Source organism: Myzus persicae, unplaced genomic scaffold, assembly GCF_001856785.1.
Source record: "Myzus persicae strain clone G006 unplaced genomic scaffold, MPER_G0061.0, whole genome shotgun sequence".
NCBI classification, from domain to species: domain Eukaryota; kingdom Metazoa; phylum Arthropoda; class Insecta; order Hemiptera; family Aphididae; genus Myzus; species Myzus persicae.
Genome location: NW_019100802.1, coordinates 1,231,078 through 1,255,877, shown reverse-complemented (window position 1 = coordinate 1,255,877; position 24,800 = coordinate 1,231,078). Strand labels below are relative to the sequence as shown.

The following is a 24,800-nucleotide window of genomic DNA, read 5'->3' as shown; positions in this document are numbered from 1 at the left end:
TCGTCGGATCGAAACGTTTTTAAAATGACGTCGTCTGACATGCTCTGACGGTTAACCTCAAACAAAATGTTATCTGCTCGACGATAGCGATGATAGTGGACTACCGACTGACTGCGGCTGCTGTCCTGGTTGGGTTCAAACATTTAAGTATTTATTGTATAACCTCGTGTTCCGACTGCAACAACTATCTACACAGTACGACGCTGTACACAACAGCCGTGTTTTAAATAAGCATATAAATAACAGCCTGATAGTTTAACATATTGACATTTTTGTTTTATTACCGGCGTCTTCTGAGATCTAATTCCTCGAACAGACTCACGCCCTCCTTCGACGTGGATATTCATAATTAGGTATAACGCAACAGTCTTCCATCGTTTTTTCGCGCGCTTGTCGCGTATTATTTTTGGAATCTCCGTTCATAGTTTTTGCAGGTACGTTTAATTAACATTTCAATAAATAATGTACAACTGACCGTAAGTATTAATTTGTTTTTATAAATTGTTTTTTATACACAGTCCAATACAGCGATGAGTACTTCCAACATAAAAGCCGAAAACGACACAGTGAATCCTACTGTAGTTGATGCGAAAGTAGAAATATCTGCTGAATCAAAAACCATCAAATCCGAAAACAATGGCGTACTGCCTACTGTAGTTGACAAGAAAGTAGAACAGCCAACTGCCATCTTACCCGCGAATCTTGAGCAGAACATTGTTAAGCAGCTCAGTTTTTACTTCAGCGACACCAATTTACCTTATGACAAGTTCCTACAAAATGAGATAAAAAATGATGACGGCTGGGTAAAAATTGATGTGCTATTGACGTTTAAAAGACTTGCATCTCTGTCCAAGGACCCATCAGTGATTGCACAAGCCGTTAAAAATGCCACTGATAGCATTGTGGAGGTCTCAGAGTGTGGCGAAAAAATTAGACGCAAGGCAGACAGTGCTGTACCGGTTGCCGACCAAGAGTTCTTAAACGAGATGATTGCGCGGTCTATCTACTGCAAAGGCTTTCCAAAAACAGCTACTATGGACGAACTTTTAGAGTATGCTTCAACCTTTGGGGACAAGATCATTACTAAAGTCACACCTCGAAGACTCAAAACTAAAGAGTTCAAAGGTACCCTTTATTTTACATTTAATACCAAAGAAGAAGCTGAGAAGTTTTTGAATCTAGAATCTGTTAAATACAAAGACGTTGAACTGGAACGCAAGTGGGAAAAAGATTTCCTCGAAGAGAAGAAAAAAGAGTATGAAGATAAATTGGCAAAAAAAGATCAGAAAATAAAAGCAGAGACAGAAAAATATTTTAAAAAAGGATATTTACTTAAAGTTGATAACGTGGATGCATCTGTTACAGTTGATAGTATTAAAACAATTTGCGCCGGATTTGAATGGCAAGTAGCCTTTGTAAAAATAGTTGAAAACGAAAAATTAGCGTGGATTCGATTGAAGCCAGTTAAAACTGCCAAAGATCTGTTGGAGGAAGTTGCCGAAAAAGTGAGTGACCTGGACATCAAGTTCTCATTACCAGACGAAGAGGTTGAACAAACTGTATTGAACGAAATGACCAAAGAAATGAAAGGTGTTCTCAACATGAAAGATAAAATGAAAAGGGAAAAGAACAAGAATAAGGGAGGAAAAAGATATAACAAGCGGAGAAACGATGATGGAAATTCTGGTAATAAAAGATTTAAAGCCAACGGAAATTAATTTAATTATTTGTGTATATTTTTTTTTTATACAATAAGGACCTAAACATGTTCATCTTTACAAGCTAAAATTAAAGATAACCTATTACAATTATTAAAACAGTTTTATTTATATAAAATATATATGTTAAACAAACACATTATGTAACTGCATATTCTAAAATGCGTGCATTGCTGGTGGTTTTTCGTACTCAGGTTTGGCTTGACGCTCACGTTCATTTTGCATTGCTTGTACTCGAGACATCTACAAACAAGAAATTCTAAATTAATTCCATTATCAATAAGTATAAGCCACGGCAAGTATATATTTCCAATAACTCAAGAAATCATTTATAGTAAAATAATTGTATGAATAATAGTGACAAAATCGTAGGGTTTACTCACATTTAAATCGAGAATTGTATCAAATAGTTAGAAATTAAAACCAATAATATTTAGGAAATCGGTAATTTTATAATCTAGCGATTCATTAACGTAATCATTATTCGAAACACCAAAAATAATGTCAATGATAAACAAAGTTCAAAAATTTGTAACTAATAAATTTACGCTAAAGAGAAGATAGGACACAGTGACAAATTTTTTTATGTAGCATAATTAACTACTAATTAAAAAATATTTTATACTTTATCATTAGGTATATTAAGATATTATTTTTTTTAATTGCTAATGTTATCACTCTGAATGAAGATATTTTTAATTAGATTGGAAAAGATAATGTGAGAATTTTAATCTGACAATTTAAAGTTAACGTTACAAATGCATTGATTTTGTTATTGCTACACGGCTATAATAGTCCAGTAAAAACATTGAAATTATATTTAAAAATGTGTAATTCCTACACAATTACCAAATCATTATTATTTTAACTTCATAATATTAATTATTATTTTTTAACAGGCTATTGAATACCCATAAAGTATACTGATAAAAAAATCGGCATACATATAAACAGAAACCAAATAACGATAAAACGAAGTTAATGTTAGAAAGTTAAAATAATATATACTAAATTATAGTTATTTTTAAAGTAAAAATACTATGTACTAATAACCATTATTTATTAAATCTAGACTACAAACATTTTCAAAATTAAAAATTATAGACAAATAGTATCTAAAATTAAATATTGTTTTTCAAGAATGATTGTTTATTTGAATTTGGTTCAAATTTACAACCATTTACTATGATTACTTATGCATAAATGATAAGTTTGTTTTAAATTTGACCACTTGTTCCAGGACACAAATGATATTCATTATCTAAATATATTATAATATTGGTTTTACTATTGTTTCTTATATCTTAAGCCTTAAGACTTAAGGCATATTCATACAGAAAGCGAGCGTACCATGCGGTCTCTGTAATATATTATATCCGGATTGCAGCTTGCTGTGTTCTGTGTGTGTATTCAACCTCTACTGCAGCCTACTCTGTTTGACTGCGCCTTTATTGTTTATCAAAAAGTTATGAATTCCATTTCCAGTTATTTTAATTTATAATTTGGATGGTTATTTTATTGACGAATACTCGTCAGGTATCTTAAAATTTATTATTTATTAATAATTTAGAAAATATTTATTAACATAATTTTAAGGAATAAGAAAACAACATTTTTATAATAAGTTTAATTAAAGAAAGCGGAGAGGTACCTCACAAACTTTTGGTCCATTACATTAATTATTTTAACTCTTTATGCTTAAAAAATTATAATTAATTTACTACTTTTGGAGTTTGACTGTCGTCCATCAAAATACAGTGATTTGTCTCCATCTAACAAATGGGTAACAGCATATTTACACGCAGTAGATCATGTTTAAAAATTGGAATGAATTGACCTATTATAAAACTTTTGATGGTAAGAACATTACATGTGAGTTTTTACAATAGTTTAATAACTTAGCAAATTTTGAATATTTAATATAGAGTAAATTTTAAATTATACAATCATGATAACCCTCACAGATAATGTTCTTACCATCAACTTTTATAATAAGTTGATGCACTCTAATTTATAACTAACAAAGCTAAAAGTGATATGCTGAGCATAAATCTGCTATGATAAGCACTTGTAAGACGGATACAAGAAATTTCTGTGATTCTGTGTAGCGTCCTTTTAACCGTTTTTTGTGTAACATATTATATTTTAATGCACCTAATTTTGGACAAAAATTACCTTTGAGAAGTTTGGATCCAAGCCAAGATTCATGAAGCACAACAGTGGACATGGCCCCAAGAGCCTTAGTAGCCATACCCTCCTCTCTCATTAACCGTGTTAAATTGATATACATTAATTAATAATTTATTTTTATTATTTATGTATCATAATATAATATTTGTTGGTGTCCAGAAGAGTACATATCCCCAATGGAGAATTTTGAAAAATCTTCATATGCTATAAGCTCCATAGCTTCTAAGTATATTGAATCATAGGACTCATAATACAATTACTAAGGCTTATTAGTTTGTGCCCCAAAAAGCTAGATTATGTATTCAACAATATTTACTATAAAATATTCTCAAATGTGAGATACTAAACCTTAAATTGAGCAATAAAACTTATAAATCTAAGAAAAAAATACATTGTTTGTCTAATAAACAAATCCTAATATTTTTGATTTTAAACTCATATGAACGAATTTATTTTTTAGTTCATTTTGGGGGTTGTTTAAGTAAAATGTAAGAAAATGTTTGAACCAAAGTTAGCTCATGCACTATGCTATAATTTGTTTTAATTTTCCTCAGTCCTGGTAGTATCATTTAGTGAAAGTTGAAAAAAGTAAAATCCTACCTGAAAAACATTAGTCCAGTCAAAAATATTGAACTGATATTTAAAATTATGTAACCCCCACACAATGACAAGATCAATCCATGTACCTGTTTGTCTCTAGTGCAACATTCTTTGAAATCGTCATAGTACGCTTGACATACTTCCATGCCTTTCGGATAGCCGTAAGCCTCGTAACAGTTCATTAATTTCATTTCAAAATCTGCACAGCGTATGCCTGTCTGCGCAGACATCAGTGGACCTGTGAGATCGGTTATCGGATTCCGGAAGAACGGACTCAAAAACGACATTTTCTCTCACCTAAAAAACCCAGAAGTATAGAAGTAATATTATCGTGTCTGGACTCTCGGTATATACTTACAGTGCCTGGGACAAAGCCGAGAAAATTGAATGAATGATTTTAGTTAGATGTATTGCAAAATGCAAATAAATATTAAACAAGAAACTCTCCTTCCAAAATCGTAATTCCTAGAATGGTAGAATACTGGTGCTTATCAAATATCACCAAAATGTTATCACAGTAAAATTTTAAGAACCATGTGTAGAGGTCACAGCAGGGTGCCGGCGAGATTGCGGAAATTGTTTTTCTGAACGATTACGCGCCAAAAGTAACGTAATAAATTAAAATAAAAAAAAATTTCGATTTAAATACTTATTAGTTATTACCTATAGATTACCAACTAAAAATGCATGTATTTTATAATAACTAATTTGGAGTGTATTTCTTCATGAAAGTAGTAATTGTCCCCAAACCAGGAAATCTGTATTTCACATATGTTACAGCCCAATTGGTTTTAAACTTTTACAGCAATATTATGAAAACCAAAACTTACTTTTAACATTTATATGCTTTTAAAATGTGTAAATTGTAAACATTTTTTAAAATAGTAAACGGGATTGCAAACGGACAATTTTTAAGGGGTTCGGTATAGGCAATTCTTTCGTCACTTGCTGTTATTGCTCGTTTTTATGACGTGTGTAGTAAATGATCATTATGTGTGCGTTCCTCCCTACAAATCACCCGCATCATATATATTGCTATGTACCCTTATGCACATGTCATTAAGTCATTAGATCAAAATATTCAAAACCAATAATTTAAGGACGTGAAATAGCTGTACGACTGATAACAATTTTCAACTTTTAATATTGAATTATATAGAAAAGTAGTTTGTCAATAAAAATATTTTTATTTTTTTTAAATCAAACCACTAAAAGTAGGTTAATTTTTGTCAGTCACTAAGGTTGTTTTGATAAAAAATGAATAGCATTTGCAATCCCCTAATAGTTTTCAAATTTATAAATCATAATTTTTTCTTTACAGATTTTTACAATTAAAATATGAAACACAATAATAAAACAGCATAATTTTGACACTAGTATAAATGAAATTGCTCAACCTATACTAAATTAAGAGTAAAATAAATAAGTGTATCCAGGTAGTTTTAAAAATATATCTTTGATACTTTTGTACTTTAATAAAACACAAAGTAATTAAATATTGAACAAAATATATACATATAATAGTAAATATATAAAAGTGTAAAAATTACGAAAAATATGAATAGTCTTAATGTTCATTTTTGATGACAAGCATTAGATTGTTAATAGTGTCCAAATGGAAATTGTTTTGCTGTAAATAAATAACATAAATTAAGGCCAATTTAAACATAAACTAAAAAAATAATAACAATTATTTAACTTACCAAATCATTCAAAGCATTTTTAGCTAATTCAAAGTCCTTCATAATAGTAATTACATCAATTTCCAATTCTTTCTTATGCAAATTGCATTTATTAATTTCAAATTCTAACAACTTTATAGTTTCGGACTGATGACTGGATTGTTTTATCATACTGTCAATTTCTCTGAAACATACACATTGCATGTGAATAAACAAATTGAAGATACTTCAAACATTATCTGAAAACTCTACTATAATAATGTAATGATTATAAAAATACTAATATACTACTAATTAAACATTTTTTTTTAAAAAATGATAGTTTTAAAAACAGATAATTATTTCTATTACAAGCCTCGTTAGTAGGTACACATTCAAATTAAATTAAAAATCCCTATGTAAAAGCCCATTTACGGGTATACAACCACAGTAAATGGTGATAGTTAATGTCTCAGCATAACTCAGGAAACCACTGAATAGATTTTATCCTAATATTACAGAAAGTTATACTGTGTCAAATACTGGTCCACAAAAGAAATTGTTTCACACATGTGGACTGACGGCATTCTCCACTTCGTTCCATTTAGTATATGTTAAATAAGTGGGGAGGTGAGGAATAGAACGCGTTTCGGTCGGGACATGGTAATGATCTCTTGCTGGCCGGTGTGTAGTATGATAGCAATATCTAGCAGCGCAAGATAGTTAATATTTTACTACGGCAGTCTGGTAGTGTTACCATGACAGTACAATGATTGTCATTGTGTAAATGGGCCTTTATGTGAAATGAAAAATTCTTTAATTTTTAGTGTATATTTACTTATTTAATGCATCATATTTAGAATTGTATGAATTGCGTTCCCTTTCCATTTCTTTAACAAAATAATTTATTTTGTTATTTATTTCAGCACGTTCACGTTCCAGAATTTCAATCTTTTCCTTCAAAGTTTCAGAAGACTCTTCTAATTCACATTTTGTTTGTGACATTGTTTCAATTTCATTGATTAATTTACTAAGACAGAAAAAATAAATTATATTTAAAAAATGTATAAATAATTTTAATTTTATAAATAAAAAAGTATACAATTTCTGTCATACTAAAATACATTTTTTTTTCAGTCTTTTTGATCAAAATGAATTTAAAGGTATGATTATACAACATGTTCAACTTACGAAAGTCTTTCATTTTTTTCAGTTACATCTGTTAACAAACGTAATCGTTTTTCTTGGGCTGCTAGTTCTTGTTCCAGAATTATAACAGTTTGTTTTTTAGCACTAACTTGCGCCATCATTGCAGATTTTTTTTCTGTTATTTCATTTTTCAATCTTTTTAGACGTTCATGATCGGCTTTTAATAAATCTGGTGACTCAACAATTTGTGCTCTAAGATCATTTATATCTCTTATGATCTAAAATAAAAAGTATAATTATAAAATAATATAAATGGATATAATAATATTATAGTAAGTCGTAAGCACTCAAACTTTATTTTTTTTAATTACTTAAATAATTTTTACACGCCATCTATTCAAATATTATTAATAGACATGTAGATGGGATGGATGTGAAATTTTTACAAACAATTTTTTTTTTATGGGGTTTATTGTCAGGATTTTAAACACAAATTTATGGAAAGGGTTAGTCTTTAAAATTGAAGACTAGTTTTTGATACAAATTTACAGAATACCAACTGAAATATAATATTTTACCATAATAGAGCGTGTCACACCCTCACTCAACACATTTCAATTTGTCCCAGTTCATAGTTAAAGAATAAAAACTTAATACTAGATTTATTATATTAAAATGAACTACCAATGCTATATTTTATCAACACATTTTTTTTAAATGAACTGTCTAATGATAAAAATCTTTGTTTAATTGGTAAATGTGTAAATGCTTCAGAAAAAAAATACCACCAAAAAAATTAAAATAATTAAATTTTTTAACAACCACTCCTAAGTAGCCATAATTTAGTAAGTCAAACATACCAAAGCTACCAAAAAGTAGCCACGGATTTTTATTGTGTGAATTATAATGACTTGTTCTCCATTCCTTTGGTTTTTGGGTAATTGTTACTTTTGTGGTTAGTCATAAGTTTAACGGTAAGTGTTCTGGTACTACTGATGTCACGTCTGATGTGTCTCAAGGTGTCTCCGGTACTATTAGCATTTTTCATAAATAGCATCAGATTACAATTAAAGAGGTTGCCAATTTTTCATCTTGATTGATGATATAAAATTATATGTTTGTGTTGATAAGATTTGTGACTGAAATTGCTCCAAAGTAAATTTAATACCTAGGTAACTAAGTCAAGACTGCTCGGTTAGGAACTTAGTATTTCTAAGTGTCATTTTATGTAATTTACAAGTGCTCAGTTTGTAGTGTTAAAGACCTTGGCACTCTCTAAACTAATGCACATATTGAAAAAGTTATGAAAATGCTTGGTTTCATAAAAAGAATTTCATCAAAATTTAAACTGTATAACTCTCTACAAGCATTAATATTGCTCCTTTGTTCATTCCTATTTAGAATATGGTGTTGTGATTCGGGATCCATCCACATTGCGTAATACCTGCCACATTGAGCATGTGTAATGTTCTTTTTTTCTGAAAGAAGAGTCCCTCTAAACGGCTACATACCAGTATAAGAATGGCTAAATTTAGATACGTTGAATAATTTAATAATCCCGGCTAACTTATTATTCTTATCTTAACTGATTAGTGTGAAGGTTGATTCAGACCTATCAGCAATGGTTAATTTATTAGATCCTAGTGCAAAATTTCAAATATTTTCTCCATTCCATGTCCCAAATTGTATTAACTTTAACAAGTCTATCCTGTAATGAAAATTTCCAGGCCAACGAGGCCAAAATGATCACTACTATATACCCATAATTTTATCTTTTGTTAACTGTTAACTTTCTTATATCAATATTATTTTGTGTATTTGTAATAATAATGTTTTGTGTTTTATAGTATATACAAAGGCCTTATCCTGTGAATTTATTATAAATAAATAAATATATATAGATTTATTGAAGCAAATGTTAATTTTGATTTCACGTATACTGTAGTACAACATAATATTATGTATTAGTATATATACACTTATTTGTATACTAAATTAAAAAAATATTATAATGATTGAAAAAAATACATTACATTATCTTTTAGTTCACATAACTTTGAACATTTTTTTTCAATATCCTCTTGATCTTGTTTCACTTTCTCCAATTCTTTAAGTACATCATCTCGATGTTTTTGAATTTCAGCCAATTTAGACTTTCCATCTTTCACTTCATCGGCGACCTTAAAATAATATGATAACCAAAATACAAATTAACAAGTGAACAATAAAAATGTATTATATAATATACCTACAGTTTTTATTTCAGCTCCTCGTTGTATACGGTCCAGTGACTTTTTATTAATTGTGTTTACAATAATATCTTTTTGCTTTTTAAATCTATCAATTGTATCTTTCATATTTCTAACAGCTTTCATTTTAGCATCAACTTCATGTATTTTTTCATCACTATATTTAATGAAGTTTATCATTGTTTGCAGCAATCGATAAGTTCTTTTTGAACCTTTAAAATAAAGTTTAAACTTAAGAAATATTATTAAAAAACTTGGACAGGGTACAAACACATGGACTAGATTCTTTCTTTCTCTGTGCCTACATCGGTATAAAAAATAAGATTTTATAGCAACAATTATAATATTTAAAAAAAACACATATTTTTTGTATCCTAACTGCTCAATTTAAGAAAGCAAGTATGGTTTATAATAATGTTATATTATATGTTAAAATATAACTAAGGTGTTAAGGTAATGCTTTGTGTAAGGATTTTTCAATAGTTACAATTTAAAAAAAAAAAAAGTACTATTTTATCACCAATTTCAATTGGACATTGGTTATAATTATTTAAAATTAAAAAACCTATAATCTTGGCTATTAGATTAAATGAACACTTAGTACATTTTATAAAAAGTTAGGCTTATCTAATTTGAATGATTTTCTAGCAAAATGTTAAGCTTTTGTTAAGGAAACAATTTAAGACAGTTAAATATTACAATTACTAATGTCTAATACTACTCACTCGGATCACATATATCATTTAAACCAAAATCATCAATTCCCAATTTTGAGTAAATATATTTCAAAGCTGTGCACATGTTCAATATTGGTACAGTTTCACAGTACATTTCATGGTACGTGAGATTTTGATTGATATGGATCTACAGTCAACAATCGTAGATATAAATAAAAATATTTGAACACCATCTTTTCACAGAATTATGAATTGTTATGCTCATAGAGTTGTATAATAGAATAACAGTTTTATGAAATGTAATGTATACTGAATGATATGAAATATGAAAAATACCTCGATCAAATTATTCACATCACAGAAGAATTCGTTGAACACGTCCGTGTAGAAATTTGTAACAAACGATTGAGAGGGCTCTTGTAGATCTTTGATAGTTGCTTTGAATTGCGGCATATATTGTTCTAGTTCGTTAATGAGGTTACCGTATTCGACATACATTGACGATTTGTTTTGCTTGGCCATTGTGGTGACGTTTGGCTGCCAAGCCATTTTCTAGTTTCCGAATGATGTAACAGAAAGAAGATGGGTATTTTGTTATGGGTAATTTATAAATTTTACGTTTCAACTTTCAAATTCAATAAATTTTAAGTTTGAATTCGATGATCGAATTTTAATTGATAGTGGTTACTGCCTTACTGGTTTCAGGTTTGTCAATTATAATTAATATAATATTTTTAAATTTTTATTTTTTTAACGATTCTTTTCCTTATCTCGATTGCGATGAATGGGGAGGTAAACAACAAACTTTGCAGACACTCGATTGGTCGAATGCAGTGGTATCTATGAAGCCGCAGCAGCGTCTTGCCCTTTCTCCGAGAAGTTTGCGATTCAAAAAAAGCGGGTAATTAGACGCTTTGGGTTACGTTCGGCCACGTACAGTACTACGGTATTGTTCTGTGGTTCGGCGGTTAGTAATTAATAATTATACATGCAATGCCTCATTTAGGGAGGGGTGCAAGGTGGTCATTTGCCAGTCAGATTTTAAAAGCCGCCCGTTTGTTGGTTGGGCAGTATTACATTTTTTTACCTCAAAAACATGCCTATTGCCGTATTGTGTATTCACTAAGAAATTATTGTCCCACAATGACAAATTAGTAAACGCTTATATAAATAGTTGGAAAATATTTATATTTTGACGCATGTGATGACTTGCATGAAATTAGTACGCATGTGTGTAGTGTACTAGTGTGTTAGCAGGAAAACTCAAAAGGAACGTAATATATGAATGTGTGCTTGTTATTGGGTTTTTTTAAGTTACACATTTGGCCTGATCAAAACTTTTTTCACCTTTAAAAACTGAAACGACGCCCCTGGTGATGTGTTAATGTTACACAGGGACAGGGCTATAATCACCTACTGCTAAGTAGCACGACATTGCCGATATTGTTATTTTTGAAGTACTGAACCTCATGACAAAATACATTTGTTGATCTAAGATAATTTAATTCCAAATGATCTTGTAGAATAAATTTTAATGTTAAAATAAATCGAAACCCTTTGTTTAAACTCTGACTGAATATTATATTAAATAACATTAAGATGAATTCAGCACAATATTTGTATTCTGTCTCAAACCCAAGAGCAACATAGATAAAACTCATTCATGTAACATCATTTTAACATGTTAAAAATGATTTTGTGTGACTACATTTTGTTTATGTTCACAATGTCCAGAGAAACAAGTGGGGGTTGACATAACTTAAGACATTAATTATGAGAGTTTTTGGGCTTAATGATTAAGTTCCACATACATCATATTATAATACAAATAATACACAGTTGGTCTTATAAAATAACAATTAATGTATAATATATATTGATATCAAATCAAATGTTGCGCATTAGGTTAAGGCTAGTAACTTAAAAATTAGTTGTATATAATGAAAATAAATTTGTAATAGAGAATTTATAAAATAAAATTTATTATCAATATAATTAAATTTATTGATAATATTATAATATACTGAATTATGTAATTTAGTCACAGTAAAATAGGTAACTGGAAGCAAGTAGCCCAGGAATGTCCAGTTAGAAGGAATTATGTCGTAATAACTTAAGTATAACATCAACTGAAGTCCTAAAAATAAAATGTATGATTTAATAATGTTTCAAACAAATTTTAAATCATTTAACTACTTATAGAATTTTATTCTATTATAGGGATGAATTTAAAAAAATAAATATTTTTTACAACTTTCATAAATATTATATAATTATTTAAAAAAATGCAAGTTTAACTACACATACATCTTCAAACAATCTACTTTTAAATATTTACATGAAAAAAAAATATTGGAATAAAAATAATATTACATATCAAAATGTTATGAAGTAATTTATTTGATTGTAATATTTGTAATGGTTAATCATACCATCGTACGTCTCGTATCACCCGCTACTCGATCTAACAGCTAAAACAAATTAATAAGCAATATTTTAGTCCTGCCTAATTAAATTTGTTTTGAAATTATTAATAACTCACTCCAGTTATGCCAGGCAAATTGAGTAAAGTCCCCAATAATGGTACACGGCGCATGAAATTTATTGCTACTGGAAAAAAACCACTGAAAAACATATAAACTGTTAAATATTTGAAACTTAATAATTAGAGAACCTAATTATGTGTAAATTCATAGGTATAATTATTAGATTAGGGTATTTTTAATCTAATAAAAAATGTGAATGTTTGAAATCATTTTTGTTAGGTAAAAGAACACCAATTTAGTTACATGATATAAAAATATATTATATCCAAAATAACTTAATCTCAAAAGAGATAATTATTTACCTGAACAAAAGTATAAATCCATAAATTTCTAATAGCATTCCTACGATTGGCCATCCAAAAAGAACGACTGATATCCCGCCAAAAAACGACAGAGATGCTTTAATTTTTTGCCTCTGGAAAAAGAACTTTAAAGTCCGTTGTACACCAATAACACAGCTAAGACCCACTATGAACAATATCTAAATAAATAAATAAATATGTAATCAAACATAAATAAATAATTATACAACTTATATTTTTACTTGTGTACATAACTTTACAAATTAAGTTTAAAATAGTGATATTAAAGACAGTATATTATCATCTGATATAAATCTGTATAGGTACTAAGTACTCACATTGCCAATGGCTAATAGTCCTTTGTCAAACAGCAATAACATGCCCAGGAATAGAAACGATATTCCAAAACCTGCCAAGCCGACTCCGATTTCTGTTGGAAAAAAAATGTATTTATTCAGACATAATACAGTATTGAATAAGACAACTGCATAAACACGTACTTTGTAAATCAGTTATTTCAAACATTGAAGACATTTGAAAGAAATTTCGTCACAGAAAAATATATTTAGAAATCATTATTAATAACACAAATATTATAAAAAACCTTTCAACACTGTGTTACGAAGTCATATTATGTACCATTTTATTTAACGACAGCCAAGTACTCAGTACGGTACTTCAGAAGTTAAGTACAAAAATCGTGAACAAATAACAATATAGTATAATAAATTAAAATATTGTGATTATAGTAAATATTATATTGGAAAATTGTAAATACTGAAAATTAAAACATCTTAATTCGCGGTGGCGACTAGACTTGTTGGGCTTGACATTTGGGTCTTGAGAGCATAATAATAGTAATATAATATTTATATTCCACGATTTAAATTTGATAACAGCTATGATAAAATGTGTTGATTGATTTTGATCCAAAAGCTGATATTGTTTTGTGGTATAACCACGATTAAAGATATATATCTATGATATATATATAAGATGTATATCTTTAATCGTGGGTATAACCTACAACTATTTTCGCACTCATAGGGCAACACTGTATCAGCTACGACACAGTTGGACTTAATAGATAGTCCGTGGTGTACGTAGTAGAGTTGTTATCAAATTGATGATAAAAAGTGAAATTTCAAAACAAGTTTTTTACATGGCTGGTACGCTTATTAATTTATTTTATTTGGGGTAAGTCAGCGTCAAAATGGTTTTGGCCGATTTGGGCCGCAAGATCACTTCGGCCCTTCGGGGTCTGAATAACGCCAGCGTCATCAATGAGGAGGTAAGTTAATGGTTTACTGTGTGTATTGAAAATGTATTAAATTCGAACTATGTATGTCTGTTTTAGGTGTTGAATTCCATGCTGAAAGACATCTGTGCGGCACTGCTGGAAGCCAACGTTAATGTTATGCTAGTCAAAAAACTTAGGGAGAATGTACGTAATGTTATTGATTTTGACGAGATGGCCGGAGGTCTGAATAAGAGGCGCATGATACAGAGCGCAGTGTTCAAAGAACTAGTGAAAGTATGACAACGCACACTCGCAACTTGATGGGTACTTTGTTTCAATCTCAATACTCATTCTGATTTGTTTTCAGTTGGTAGATCCTGGTGTAAAATCTTACCAGCCAGTGAAAGGACGACCAAACATTATTATGTTTGTCGGTCTACAGGGATCTGGTAAGACAACCACTTGCACCAAGTTGGCATATTACTATCTAAAAAAAAATTGGAAAACTTGTCTCGTGTGTGCGGATACCTTTCGTGCTGGAGCCTATGATCAATTGAAACAGAACGCTACTAAAGCCCAAATACCTTTTTATGGAAGGTATGATAAATAATTTATATCTTAGTTGTTTGTTACCTTTGGCTGCTGTAGCGCTTGTATATTAAATAACTACAAGTTATCTTGCATCTTAATTTATTATTTCTAGTTATTTTATGTTGATTTTTATTTCAGTTACACAGAAGTAGATCCTGTTGTGATAGCTCAAGATGGTGTAGATATGTTCAAAAAAGAAGGTTTTGAAATAATTGTTGTTGACACTAGTGGACGACACAAACAAGAAGCTTCTTTATTCGAAGAGATGTTACAAGTGTCAAATACCATTGTGAGAAAACTTTAAGAAAATGTTCTATACTCCATTAAAATGTCATATAATATTGATTATCTTTATCTATTTTAGAAACCTGATAACATAGTATTTGTTATGGACGCAACAATCGGTCAAGCTTGTGAGGGGCAGGCTCGAGCTTTTAAAGATAAAGTCAATATTGGTTCTGTAGTGATCACTAAGCTTGATGGCCATGCAAAAGGAGGAGGAGCACTTAGCGCGTAATTAATTTATACATATTAATTTTTTGCTATCAATTTCTGTTATATTACAATATATTTAAAAAACTTTATGTCATTGATGGATTGTTGATTTTGGTTTTAATGGATATTGGATTTTGAGCCAGTAAAATATGCTAATGGTTTGTTCAATTTTTAATTAGTGTGGCAGCTACGAAGAGTCCAATTATTTTCATTGGTACTGGAGAACATATAGATGATTTTGAACCATTTAAAACAAAGCCGTTTGTCTCCAAATTGCTTGGTATGGGTGATATTGAAGGACTTATCGACAAAGTAAATGAATTAAAACTAGAAGACAATGAAGAGCTGATTGAAAAAATAAAACACGGACAGTTCACAATAAGAGATATGTATGAGCAATTTCAAAACATTATGAAGATGGGTCCATTTTCCCAAATCATGGTTAAGCTTTTGTTGATTTTCTATTGTTAAAATTATTGTTAAAGAGACTTACTTTTACCTATACATTCTTATAGGGTATGATACCAGGATTTAGTCAAGACTTTTTATCTAAAGGTAGTGAAATGGAATCTATGGCTCGATTAAAAAAGCTTATGACAATTATGGACAGTATGAATGATGGAGGTGAATTATATCAATACAATTAAATGTATAGTTAACTGGATAATATAAAACTTTATGCTTTTATTTACATGATAGAACTTGACCATAGAGATGGAGCAAAATTGTTTACAAAACAACCAGGACGTATAATTAGAGTATCTCAGGGAGCGGGTGTTACAGAACGTGAAGTACGAGAGCTTATATCTCAATATACAAAGTTTGCTGGAGTTGTAAAAAAAATGGGTGGAATCAAGGGATTATTCAAGAGCGGTGATATGTCCAAAAATGTCAATCCATCACAAATGGCCAAACTTAATCAACAAATCACCAAAATGATGGATCCCAGGGTTTTGCAGCAAATTGGTATTTTTATGCACTAAGCAATTCTAAAAATTCTAACATTTAGTAAAGTGATTTGTGTGTTTTGTAAATATGAAAACCTTATGATTTGCAACATTTTTTTTTCTATTGAGACAATTTTAGCTATTTATTTTCCATAATAATATTTATTAATATTATTTATATTTATTATATAACAATAATACTTTTTAGGTGGAATGCCAGGATTGCAAAATGTTATGCGACAGTTACAACAAGGCGCTGGAGGAGGTCTTGGTAATTTAATGGGCGGTTTAGGCAAATAAATAATTGTAAACAAATAAACTCTTTCCAAAATATATTATGTACTTTTTCATCTGTACAAATTCCATAAAGTAATATAGATAATTGTCTTGTGTAAGTTGTTTCCCTTCCCATACGATAATTACTCTAGTTATACTTGTTATGCTGGTACTACTGATTCTAAAATTAATATTTACATCCAAATGAATCTATTGTAAGTATTTGAATACAATTTATATTTTATTTTGTAAAAAGAAAAACTAATATAAGTTTGTTTTTGGTTATTAAATATTATAATGTATTGTGAAAGCATAGATACGTCTTGATTACATATTTTGATCAATGTGATTTTCTAAAAAAAATATATAAAAAATATAAATTTTTTTGTGCTCAGATTTTTTTTGTGTTTGTAATAATTATTTTAATAAATTGATATTGACAATCATTTAAAAAAAAAAAAATTGCTAATTACTTGAAAATTGATATGGTTTGCCATGCTCGGTTTTATTTTACAATGGTGGGTATTGAAACTTAAAAACATGTGAGATATTAGGATCACAATTGCGGTTAAGCTTAAGACCATAGTATCTAATAATGTTTAACAAGTATACCCATGTAATCTAATACCTAGTTATATTTAAATTATTTAATATTTTAAACATTTAATCAACAACATACCTACTGGTTAAAAACATAATATTTAGATTTTATTTAAATGAAAATGTCAAAGTTTTCTCATATTTTGAGCTTATAAACTTATTGGGAGGGGCTTACATTTTACTATACGTTGGCTATATATTTTTCATAATCATTTTTATCATATGATAAAATATAACTTTATTAGAAAAATACAGTTATCTGGCTTAAATGTATTTCCACATAGATATAAAAGTGTATGGAGTTTCATCATTAGTTATAAGTGTTATAACATATAATGAATTACAAATTAAAAATCATTAAAAACAATAATAATATAGGTATTCAGGTTGGCTAAAGGGGCTTTACCCTTCCCCTTTTTGGAAAATGGTATACTATGTAGTATGTACCCGATGAGTAATGATTTATACAATATATTTCGTACATCTTAAATTCCATGAGTTAGAAGTATAAATCAAAATTGTAATATTTGTTACCAAAACTTATCTATAATATGTTGTGAAATAAAATTATAATTGTATATATTTTGAGAAAAAATTACTCCCCCCTTCCCAGGTGACGACCTGAATACGAGGTCAATTTTATATTTGAAAGGGCTTTCGCCAATTACCACCCATATGATTGTACCGGTAAAGAGTCGTTTCGTCCACATCAAAAAAACCACTTCACGGATATTTCGTTCCCGGCAATTATTAAGATGGGACATTTTGTCCCTTGGAGTCATTTTAGGACGTTTGATCCTTGTCATATTCTGTTTATATGACATTCGGTTCCCAGGTTTTTTGAAACATTATTAATTTCTTCAAAAATTCATTATTTCATTAACAATTAATTTATTAATTGTTAATGAACAATTTAATAATGTTCAAATGACAATAGTACAATACCACAAATGCAAATACATAATCGTACAATATAATTTAAAATAATCAAGATTTAAATAAATTACAGTTCATTATATTAAGTCGAAACAAAATGTCATGACAATGAATAAATTAAAATTGAATACTTGAAAATTATAAATAAATAATATATTTAATTTTAGGTCAACTGACTTATGTTTTTTTAATAGTAAAACAGTATACATAATCTTCATTATATTTACCTATAGTCTATTGCCTATATAGGTATATACGACATTGTCGACATTGGTTAATTTGTCTGTTAACTTTAACCAAAATATGCAGGTGACGAAACGCACGTGGACTGGTTTTTTGACGGGGATGAAACGGCGGTGGCGAAACATCCGCTATTCGCTTATCGTTTTTCATATTTTACTGTATTTTTTTCAGGCAAGCTATATGTATGGGAATATGCTTGAATCTTATTTTATCATTAAAATATTATATTAACAAAAGTAAAATGAGGTATAAATTAATTATTATCGTGACTATATAGTGTCGTTATATAGACATTTCCAATGTACCTATATGTATGGAATGAAAGACTGTGGATTATATATATGTATGTATTTATTGTATTTATGTGTATAAAATCTGTTTTGTAGAAAAATATTTTCACATTTTTATGTGTAGTTAAAACGGCAAAATCATAAGCCAAATCTCGCCACTCGTGTATAAGTACACCATTGATCGTTAAACTACATATTTATATCTATAACTATCATTTGTTAATTATATAGAGACAAGTTAGGTAGTGGGTACCCATATGGATGTATGAATATGACTAAGTATCTATATGTTTTATGTTTTGGAAATTTGGTACTATAAGTAGCAGGTGTAAATACGTACCAAAATATCTACATCACGAATCACGATTCCCATAAAAGATGTATTATTTATTATTAAACATTAAAAATGTTTTATGTGACTGCCTACATAATATATTTGATATAAGTGTATAAATTTAATAGGCAGAGCCCCATGGTCCATGACAAATTTCCAATTGATATTATAATGGGCATTGAACCGAACTTTTGTGTTATTCAATATAGGTAACACATATTATACTTCTCAATTTCTTATTCATTCATATATAATGGTAAATGAATTTGTATTATTATTATAACAAACGTCCAACAAGGTTTCTATAGGCGCTGTATTTTGTAATATATTATGTATCAAATGACTAATACTGTGTATTTTATACTCAATAGTAAATACACACCACTATGCTTACCAAATAAATGTCTTACAAAAGTATTAAGTGCCAAACTCCTCAAAATATAACCAGGGGCAGGCGGAATAATTCTTGTATAAGATTTAATAAGCTGAACTTTTTAAAATATGAATCATGGTAGATATTTAAAAATAACGGATATAAGTACCTATAGGCTATAGACTTAAGTCAGTCAAAAATACTTTTCAAATGTATTCAGAAATTCGGAATAGATACGTCATACGTATTAAAAATACTTATTATTATTTGTATTTGAAGTACGAATTCGAATACTGTCATTAGAAAGTTTTTGAGTATAAATCAAATACCTACATTTTAAAAGTATTAGGTAGAAATACTTAACAATTAAGTAGCTACTTCAAATAATATTCAAGTCACCTGTAGTTATAGTGACCCGTCTATCGGTTATATAAGTAATTTACACGATTTAAGATAAATATTAAATTGTGGTTCTCTACTATGGTTGTCACATCTTCTTTATCATTATTTTATTACATCATAATATCGTATTATTTAATACCAGTAAGACTATCCCACCCTGACAATTTATCTAACAAAAATATAGGTCGGTATTCTTTGGTTTCTAAGGTAAATGTAATCTTCAAAATCAAGAATTTTCCCCTAATAATAATCAGGTAGCAGGATGATCATATAAGAAACTTTATTATATAGTAGAAATGTTGAATTTTATAGCAAATAACCATATACCAATTACATCACTTATATATTTACTTGCCTACCTAAACGGCTAAACCATATTATAGAATACAGATGGCTCGAGGACTGTTCAGAGCAACCCAACTATAATAACATCCTATTTTCATTTTTTAATAATAATAGTTATAAATAAAAAGAATTCTTGCGCTATTGCAACTTTTTATTGTGTTTGTGGCTATTAGAAATCCTATAGAAACAACTAATACATAATAAGTTATATAAATCAGAATCAAGGGAAGTAGATGAACTTATATTCATTTAAACAAAGTTATATTTTGTGCACAGAGCACAATCGATCGTTTCGGTGTTTTTGCATTAAAATTCACTTTTTCGTATTTTTACTGGTGAATAATCTAGGAAAAAAAATCCCCAAACCTAAACCTAATCAATAATTTAATACTTAAATTAAAAAAGCGGGCAAGTGGATGTCGCTCTGCTGTACATTGGATATCTAGGAGGTCACTGTAATGGATGGTATTAAATTTTAATTCAATGATATCATTGTTTACGAAAAACGATTCTGAGTGGAGACGATATGTTAGTTTAAGATATTTTATACTGTTATTATTTATTATTAATATGGTAGCCGGTAAGTTGAATTAATATTATTCTTAAATTATCAGTGATGCTAGACAAATATTAAATATACCTATGTAAAATTATTGTCCTTTAAATGTATTTTATTAGGAAATTTTTTGCTATTTCTTTTTTAGAGCAATTTTGGATAGTTTTTAGCACAGTTAAATCCATGCCATAATTATTACTTACCTACCTTTTTTGGGTATTATAATATATATAGTTACCTAACCTAATATATTTTATAGTTAGCCCCCCACGGACCAATAATCAAAAGTAAAAATATTAAACAATAATATGCAATTCAAATCAATACATTTACAAATTAATAATATAATTAAATATAAATATATAAATATAATTCAATAATACGTCATAATAACACCATTGCCAATTCAAAATTCACTAATATAAATATTAAGCAATATAATATAAAGTATAAAATGGAAATAATAATAAATGTCGGTACGGTTTACGAGATTTTTCATTTAATAGGCAATATACAAATTATTTAATTAATGTATAATACAACTCAATATTTTTACATAACTTTGGTTTATCAATCATTATCCATTAAATTGAATAATCATTCCAAATTATAGGTACCCCAAATTTGTAGTTTGTGAATTGTGTTTTGTACTTTATCATTGTTGTTTGACCTGGAATTTATTAGATTTATGTATACCTACCCGTCCTACCCATAAATTATTCCTCTGTTAAATATTAAAATTAAAATTCAGCTAAGACAATGTCAAAGTCAAACACTTTTATGGACATAGATGCCATTGTCAGATTTTAATAATTAAAAACAAACATATTTCTAAAAGTCATGTAAGGGAATACCTAGATAAAGACATAATAATATCTACATGAAGTTATTATAAACGTTTTTAAAAATACAACGTTGAAGGGGCGAATTTTTAACTTTTTAGGTTTCAATGCTCGTGAATTATCCAATAAGTATTTCGTCGATGTTGTCCTGATAGTAAATGGTAATATAACTAATATGATATAGGCAGTAGCAGTGGCATAGGAAGGATAATAGCCAATATGTACGGCAAACAGTGGCAACGTCATCAAGCCCATCAGGGGCACATTTCATTTCAAAAGTTGGCTTTCCTAAAATATAATCGTAATATGTAGATAGCTAAAAAAATATTTTGTGTGATGGTCGCGTGTGTCTCAAAAATGATAAGTAACTAAAATCAAATAAGTTAAAAAATAAAGATTATTTAAAAAAAATTAAGGGGCTGTTAAGGTTTCCTACGCAGTACGTTTTTTGTAATAAAACAGTTGAGGCGGTTCACCCGGACGACCTACGGAAGGTGGTGAATCATCGTCGTCTGTGTGTTGGCAACGTCGCACTTGCATGAATGGAATTCTCGCAGCATGGCCGCCGGCCCGGTAATTATGGTTCCCCCAGACTGGTGCCGGACCGGGTTAATATCACCGCAGTAGCTCTTGTCGTCCGATTGCGGCGATATCGTTGTTTTTAATCGCGTTTGGTGTGTGTTCCATAGACCATAGTGTGTTATCGTGCGACAATAATTGATATTATATATTTTCGTTCTTTCGTTTTTCCGTTGGTTCGCGTCTGATCAAAAATCGCCGTCAATCGAGCGAACGAGTTCGCTTCGAGTTGCGTCCACAGACGAGCTGCGTCTTATCTGACGGCCAGTGTCTGCTACAAGTTAAGAGGTATGTGGGTTCTTATCATTCGCCGCACTGTCCGTAAATCGTAATATTAAAATTAAAATATGATCGTCGTCGACCGCTGTACTGTCCTTAGTGTCGTATATTCCGGTATATTCGAATCCGTCTTCGAAAGGCCCTTAATATGATATGAAAGACATGTTTGTGTCAGTAGATCTCTGCGCACAATATATGGTCGGCCAACGAGTACTGGCGCCAAAACGATCGAACATTTAAAACCAATCGTTTCAATCAGCGCCTCTTCGTCATTATAGACCCACACAATTTGCCAATATTTAATTCAAAATGATTTTTACTAGAAAATAAATAGCATTGGTCAAAATATCACGATTTGTAAAGTGTAGCGATAATGCAATGAATATAGTATCTTTGCAAGGTCGTATCTTGAATGTTTTTCGGTGCGGAATGATGAACCAAAATGTGTCATAACTCATAATTTTAATTGTACTTCATGCAAAAAAATTGGCGAGGGGGGCCTAAACACCATTACCATCTACTAGACCATGTCCAGATATGGCAGAATCAATAATCGTTGATCATTTATTATTTTTGATCTACGGACTGATTTAAATAATTGGTGACTGGCTGTTGTAAATTGTATAGACTTTAGACAGTATAGACGCGTTATAATTTTTACCCGAAGCCTCGGAGGTATAGTAAAACTCATATAGTATTCGTTTCATGACTTTTATCCGATAAATATGTTTAACCCGCCCATATCATAATACGGTTTTAGACTTTTATGTGATTCAAATACGTTGCGCAATGTTACACGGGGCCTTCGGTTTTTATATTTCCGCCGCCGTGATGTTCGATTATTCGGCCTTTTCGCGCGCTTCGTGTCATCTCTGCTGATAAGAATACTTCGCCGCACGTGGCGGCCCGGCTCCGATTCGGCGGCAGGCCGCCACCGTCGCTTCCGCCATAGTCAGCAGCTTTTGGCGCGTTTTCCGTTTTGTGTTAAACATGGCCTGTTGTTACATACTTGATTGTTTCCGGTGACTGACAAACAAACACTAAATTAGCAGTCATAATTAACGTGATTTAAAATATTATTTTGATAAAATTATTGTTGTTACTTGTTTGTTGGAATGAAATATATTGAGAGTAGACAAATGTCTAAGAAATTTGGAATAGTCTTTATCTCTCTGTAGATCTTATACGAAATTAGTGTAATATCGATGTACCTATAGTGATGTGGCATGTGGCGGAAAAGGTATGCTCGGAAGTGCAACATTTCTAATATTGGTCTGGACATTGGTAACTTCTCGTTTGAATGATTCGGGGGGGGGGGGGACTCCGGGAATACTGTAAAAATATATTATGCAATTATTACAATTGGGTGGTATGGCGGTGTATCATTATAATTTATAACCTAACCATGATTTGACTTGTAATAATTAATAAATCGGGACGATTTTGATTATAATAATATAATTTTGTTTATTTCATAGATATTTATCGTAGGTATGTCCCTCAATTCTTTCGCCTCATTTGGTTCAACCGTTACTCAGTTTGGAAAATCTTATAGATAAGCCATAAAGTATAGACCCTAAAGGTCTATTGCATATTATAGATATCCGGTTTCTTTGATGTTCAGACGTCCAAAAAAACACGAAATTTTAAACATTTGAATATTTATTATAATTCGTTTATTTGCCTAATTTTTTTAATGCTACGTCATCAGATTCGTCATACTATTAATCATACAGCACATCATAGTATAAACTGTTTCTAATACGGAGTGCATAAATACCTAGTTGTGTTATTTTTTATAGGTATCTCAAAGTAAATTGTAGGTCATTGTGGTGGTTATTGTTAGGTATATATTTAAATGATATTATGCACTATTATGTGATTGTGTACTAGCCGAGATAGTGAGGTACCATAATGTTTCCGATTTTGTTGTAAAATTTTATTTTTCAAGTCGAATAGTGGTCGGAGTTCGTGCGTGGACACACTTTGGAGAAAAAGAAATAGCTAATAATTTAAGTATGTTTTTAGATTTTATTCACATTGTGTTGTCCTTCCTCCGCTGTTGTCCTCGCAATTCCTAAATTGGGAAGTGTTCATAGGAGAAAGGCGATATTATGATGTAAATACCTACTATGTATCTACCACCTGCAACTTGCAAGTACTAATAAAATGTTGTATGTACCACTGTACCACTGAACCAGACCTATCATCGGAGTTTATTTACAATTTCAAGACTACCTTTGCAGTTTGGAAATTATAACTATTGTTTATGTAATCCATTAGTCTTAAACGAATTTTTAATAAATTAATAAATTTTCTTATTTTCTTAAATTAAAATATTTTAGTCGATCATAAAATAATTGGGAACAGCAGTACAATC

At 29.8% G+C, this 24,800-nt stretch overlaps 6 protein-coding genes across 8 annotated transcripts in view; 3 read left to right on the top strand and 3 right to left on the bottom strand.

Moving 5' to 3' along the window:
* The first annotated feature begins 107 nt into the window (after window positions 1-107).
* LOC111043111 (la protein homolog) lies at window positions 108-1,817 on the top strand. The gene is made up of 2 exons (XM_022327940.1): window positions 108-434; window positions 519-1,817. The coding sequence occupies exon 2, from the start codon at window positions 531-533 to the stop codon at window positions 1,716-1,718; it is 1,188 nt and encodes a 395-aa protein (XP_022183632.1). The 5' UTR covers window positions 108-434; window positions 519-530; the 3' UTR covers window positions 1,719-1,817.
* Window positions 1,715-5,002, bottom strand: LOC111043112 (NADH dehydrogenase [ubiquinone] iron-sulfur protein 5). Its single transcript, XM_022327941.1, has 3 exons — window positions 4,867-5,002; window positions 4,595-4,805; window positions 1,715-1,961 (listed from the first exon to the last, which is right to left on the bottom strand). The coding sequence occupies exons 2-3, from the start codon at window positions 4,793-4,795 to the stop codon at window positions 1,875-1,877; spliced, it is 288 nt and encodes a 95-aa protein (XP_022183633.1). The 5' UTR covers window positions 4,796-4,805; window positions 4,867-5,002; the 3' UTR covers window positions 1,715-1,874.
* Window positions 5,003-5,999: 997 nt separating this feature from the next.
* LOC111043094 (probable kinetochore protein NUF2) lies at window positions 6,000-11,023 on the bottom strand. Its single transcript, XM_022327911.1, has 8 exons — window positions 10,581-11,023; window positions 10,293-10,431; window positions 9,571-9,779; window positions 9,352-9,498; window positions 7,361-7,596; window positions 7,008-7,199; window positions 6,212-6,374; window positions 6,000-6,138 (listed from the first exon to the last, which is right to left on the bottom strand). The coding sequence occupies exons 1-8, from the start codon at window positions 10,791-10,793 to the stop codon at window positions 6,076-6,078; spliced, it is 1,362 nt and encodes a 453-aa protein (XP_022183603.1). The 5' UTR covers window positions 10,794-11,023; the 3' UTR covers window positions 6,000-6,075.
* An 843-nt stretch (window positions 11,024-11,866) lies between these two features.
* On the bottom strand, window positions 11,867-14,041 carry LOC111043095 (vesicle transport protein GOT1B). Of its 2 annotated transcripts, none has more exons than XR_002605535.1 (6): window positions 13,593-14,040; window positions 13,431-13,522; window positions 13,093-13,271; window positions 12,787-12,868; window positions 12,618-12,715; window positions 11,867-12,381 (listed from the first exon to the last, which is right to left on the bottom strand). XR_002605535.1 is itself a non-coding variant. In XM_022327913.1 (6 exons), the coding sequence occupies exons 1-6, from the start codon at window positions 13,624-13,626 to the stop codon at window positions 12,370-12,372; spliced, it is 438 nt and encodes a 145-aa protein (XP_022183605.1). In that variant the 5' UTR covers window positions 13,627-14,041; the 3' UTR covers window positions 11,867-12,369. The 2 variants fall into 2 exon arrangements, 1 of the variants encoding a protein (XP_022183605.1); XM_022327913.1 differs by having other exon boundaries at window positions 12,677-12,715; window positions 13,593-14,041.
* A 169-nt stretch (window positions 14,042-14,210) lies between these two features.
* Window positions 14,211-16,760, top strand: LOC111043093 (signal recognition particle 54 kDa protein). The gene is made up of 9 exons (XM_022327910.1): window positions 14,211-14,383; window positions 14,450-14,626; window positions 14,700-14,929; window positions 15,062-15,212; window positions 15,288-15,436; window positions 15,598-15,859; window positions 15,934-16,042; window positions 16,118-16,384; window positions 16,574-16,760. The coding sequence occupies exons 1-9, from the start codon at window positions 14,306-14,308 to the stop codon at window positions 16,663-16,665; spliced, it is 1,515 nt and encodes a 504-aa protein (XP_022183602.1). The 5' UTR covers window positions 14,211-14,305; the 3' UTR covers window positions 16,666-16,760.
* Window positions 16,761-22,141: 5,381 nt separating this feature from the next.
* LOC111043084 (mitochondrial ribosome-associated GTPase 2) overlaps window positions 22,142-24,800 on the top strand; it is a 33,993-nt gene continuing 31,334 nt past the window's right edge. Inside the window, exon 1 of one of the 2 annotated variants that reach the window (XM_022327896.1) lies at window positions 22,142-22,429. The gene's annotated coding sequence lies outside the window, so the exon portion shown is untranslated. The remainder of the gene's footprint in view (window positions 22,430-24,800) is intronic. The other variant, XM_022327895.1, reaches the window with a different exon arrangement.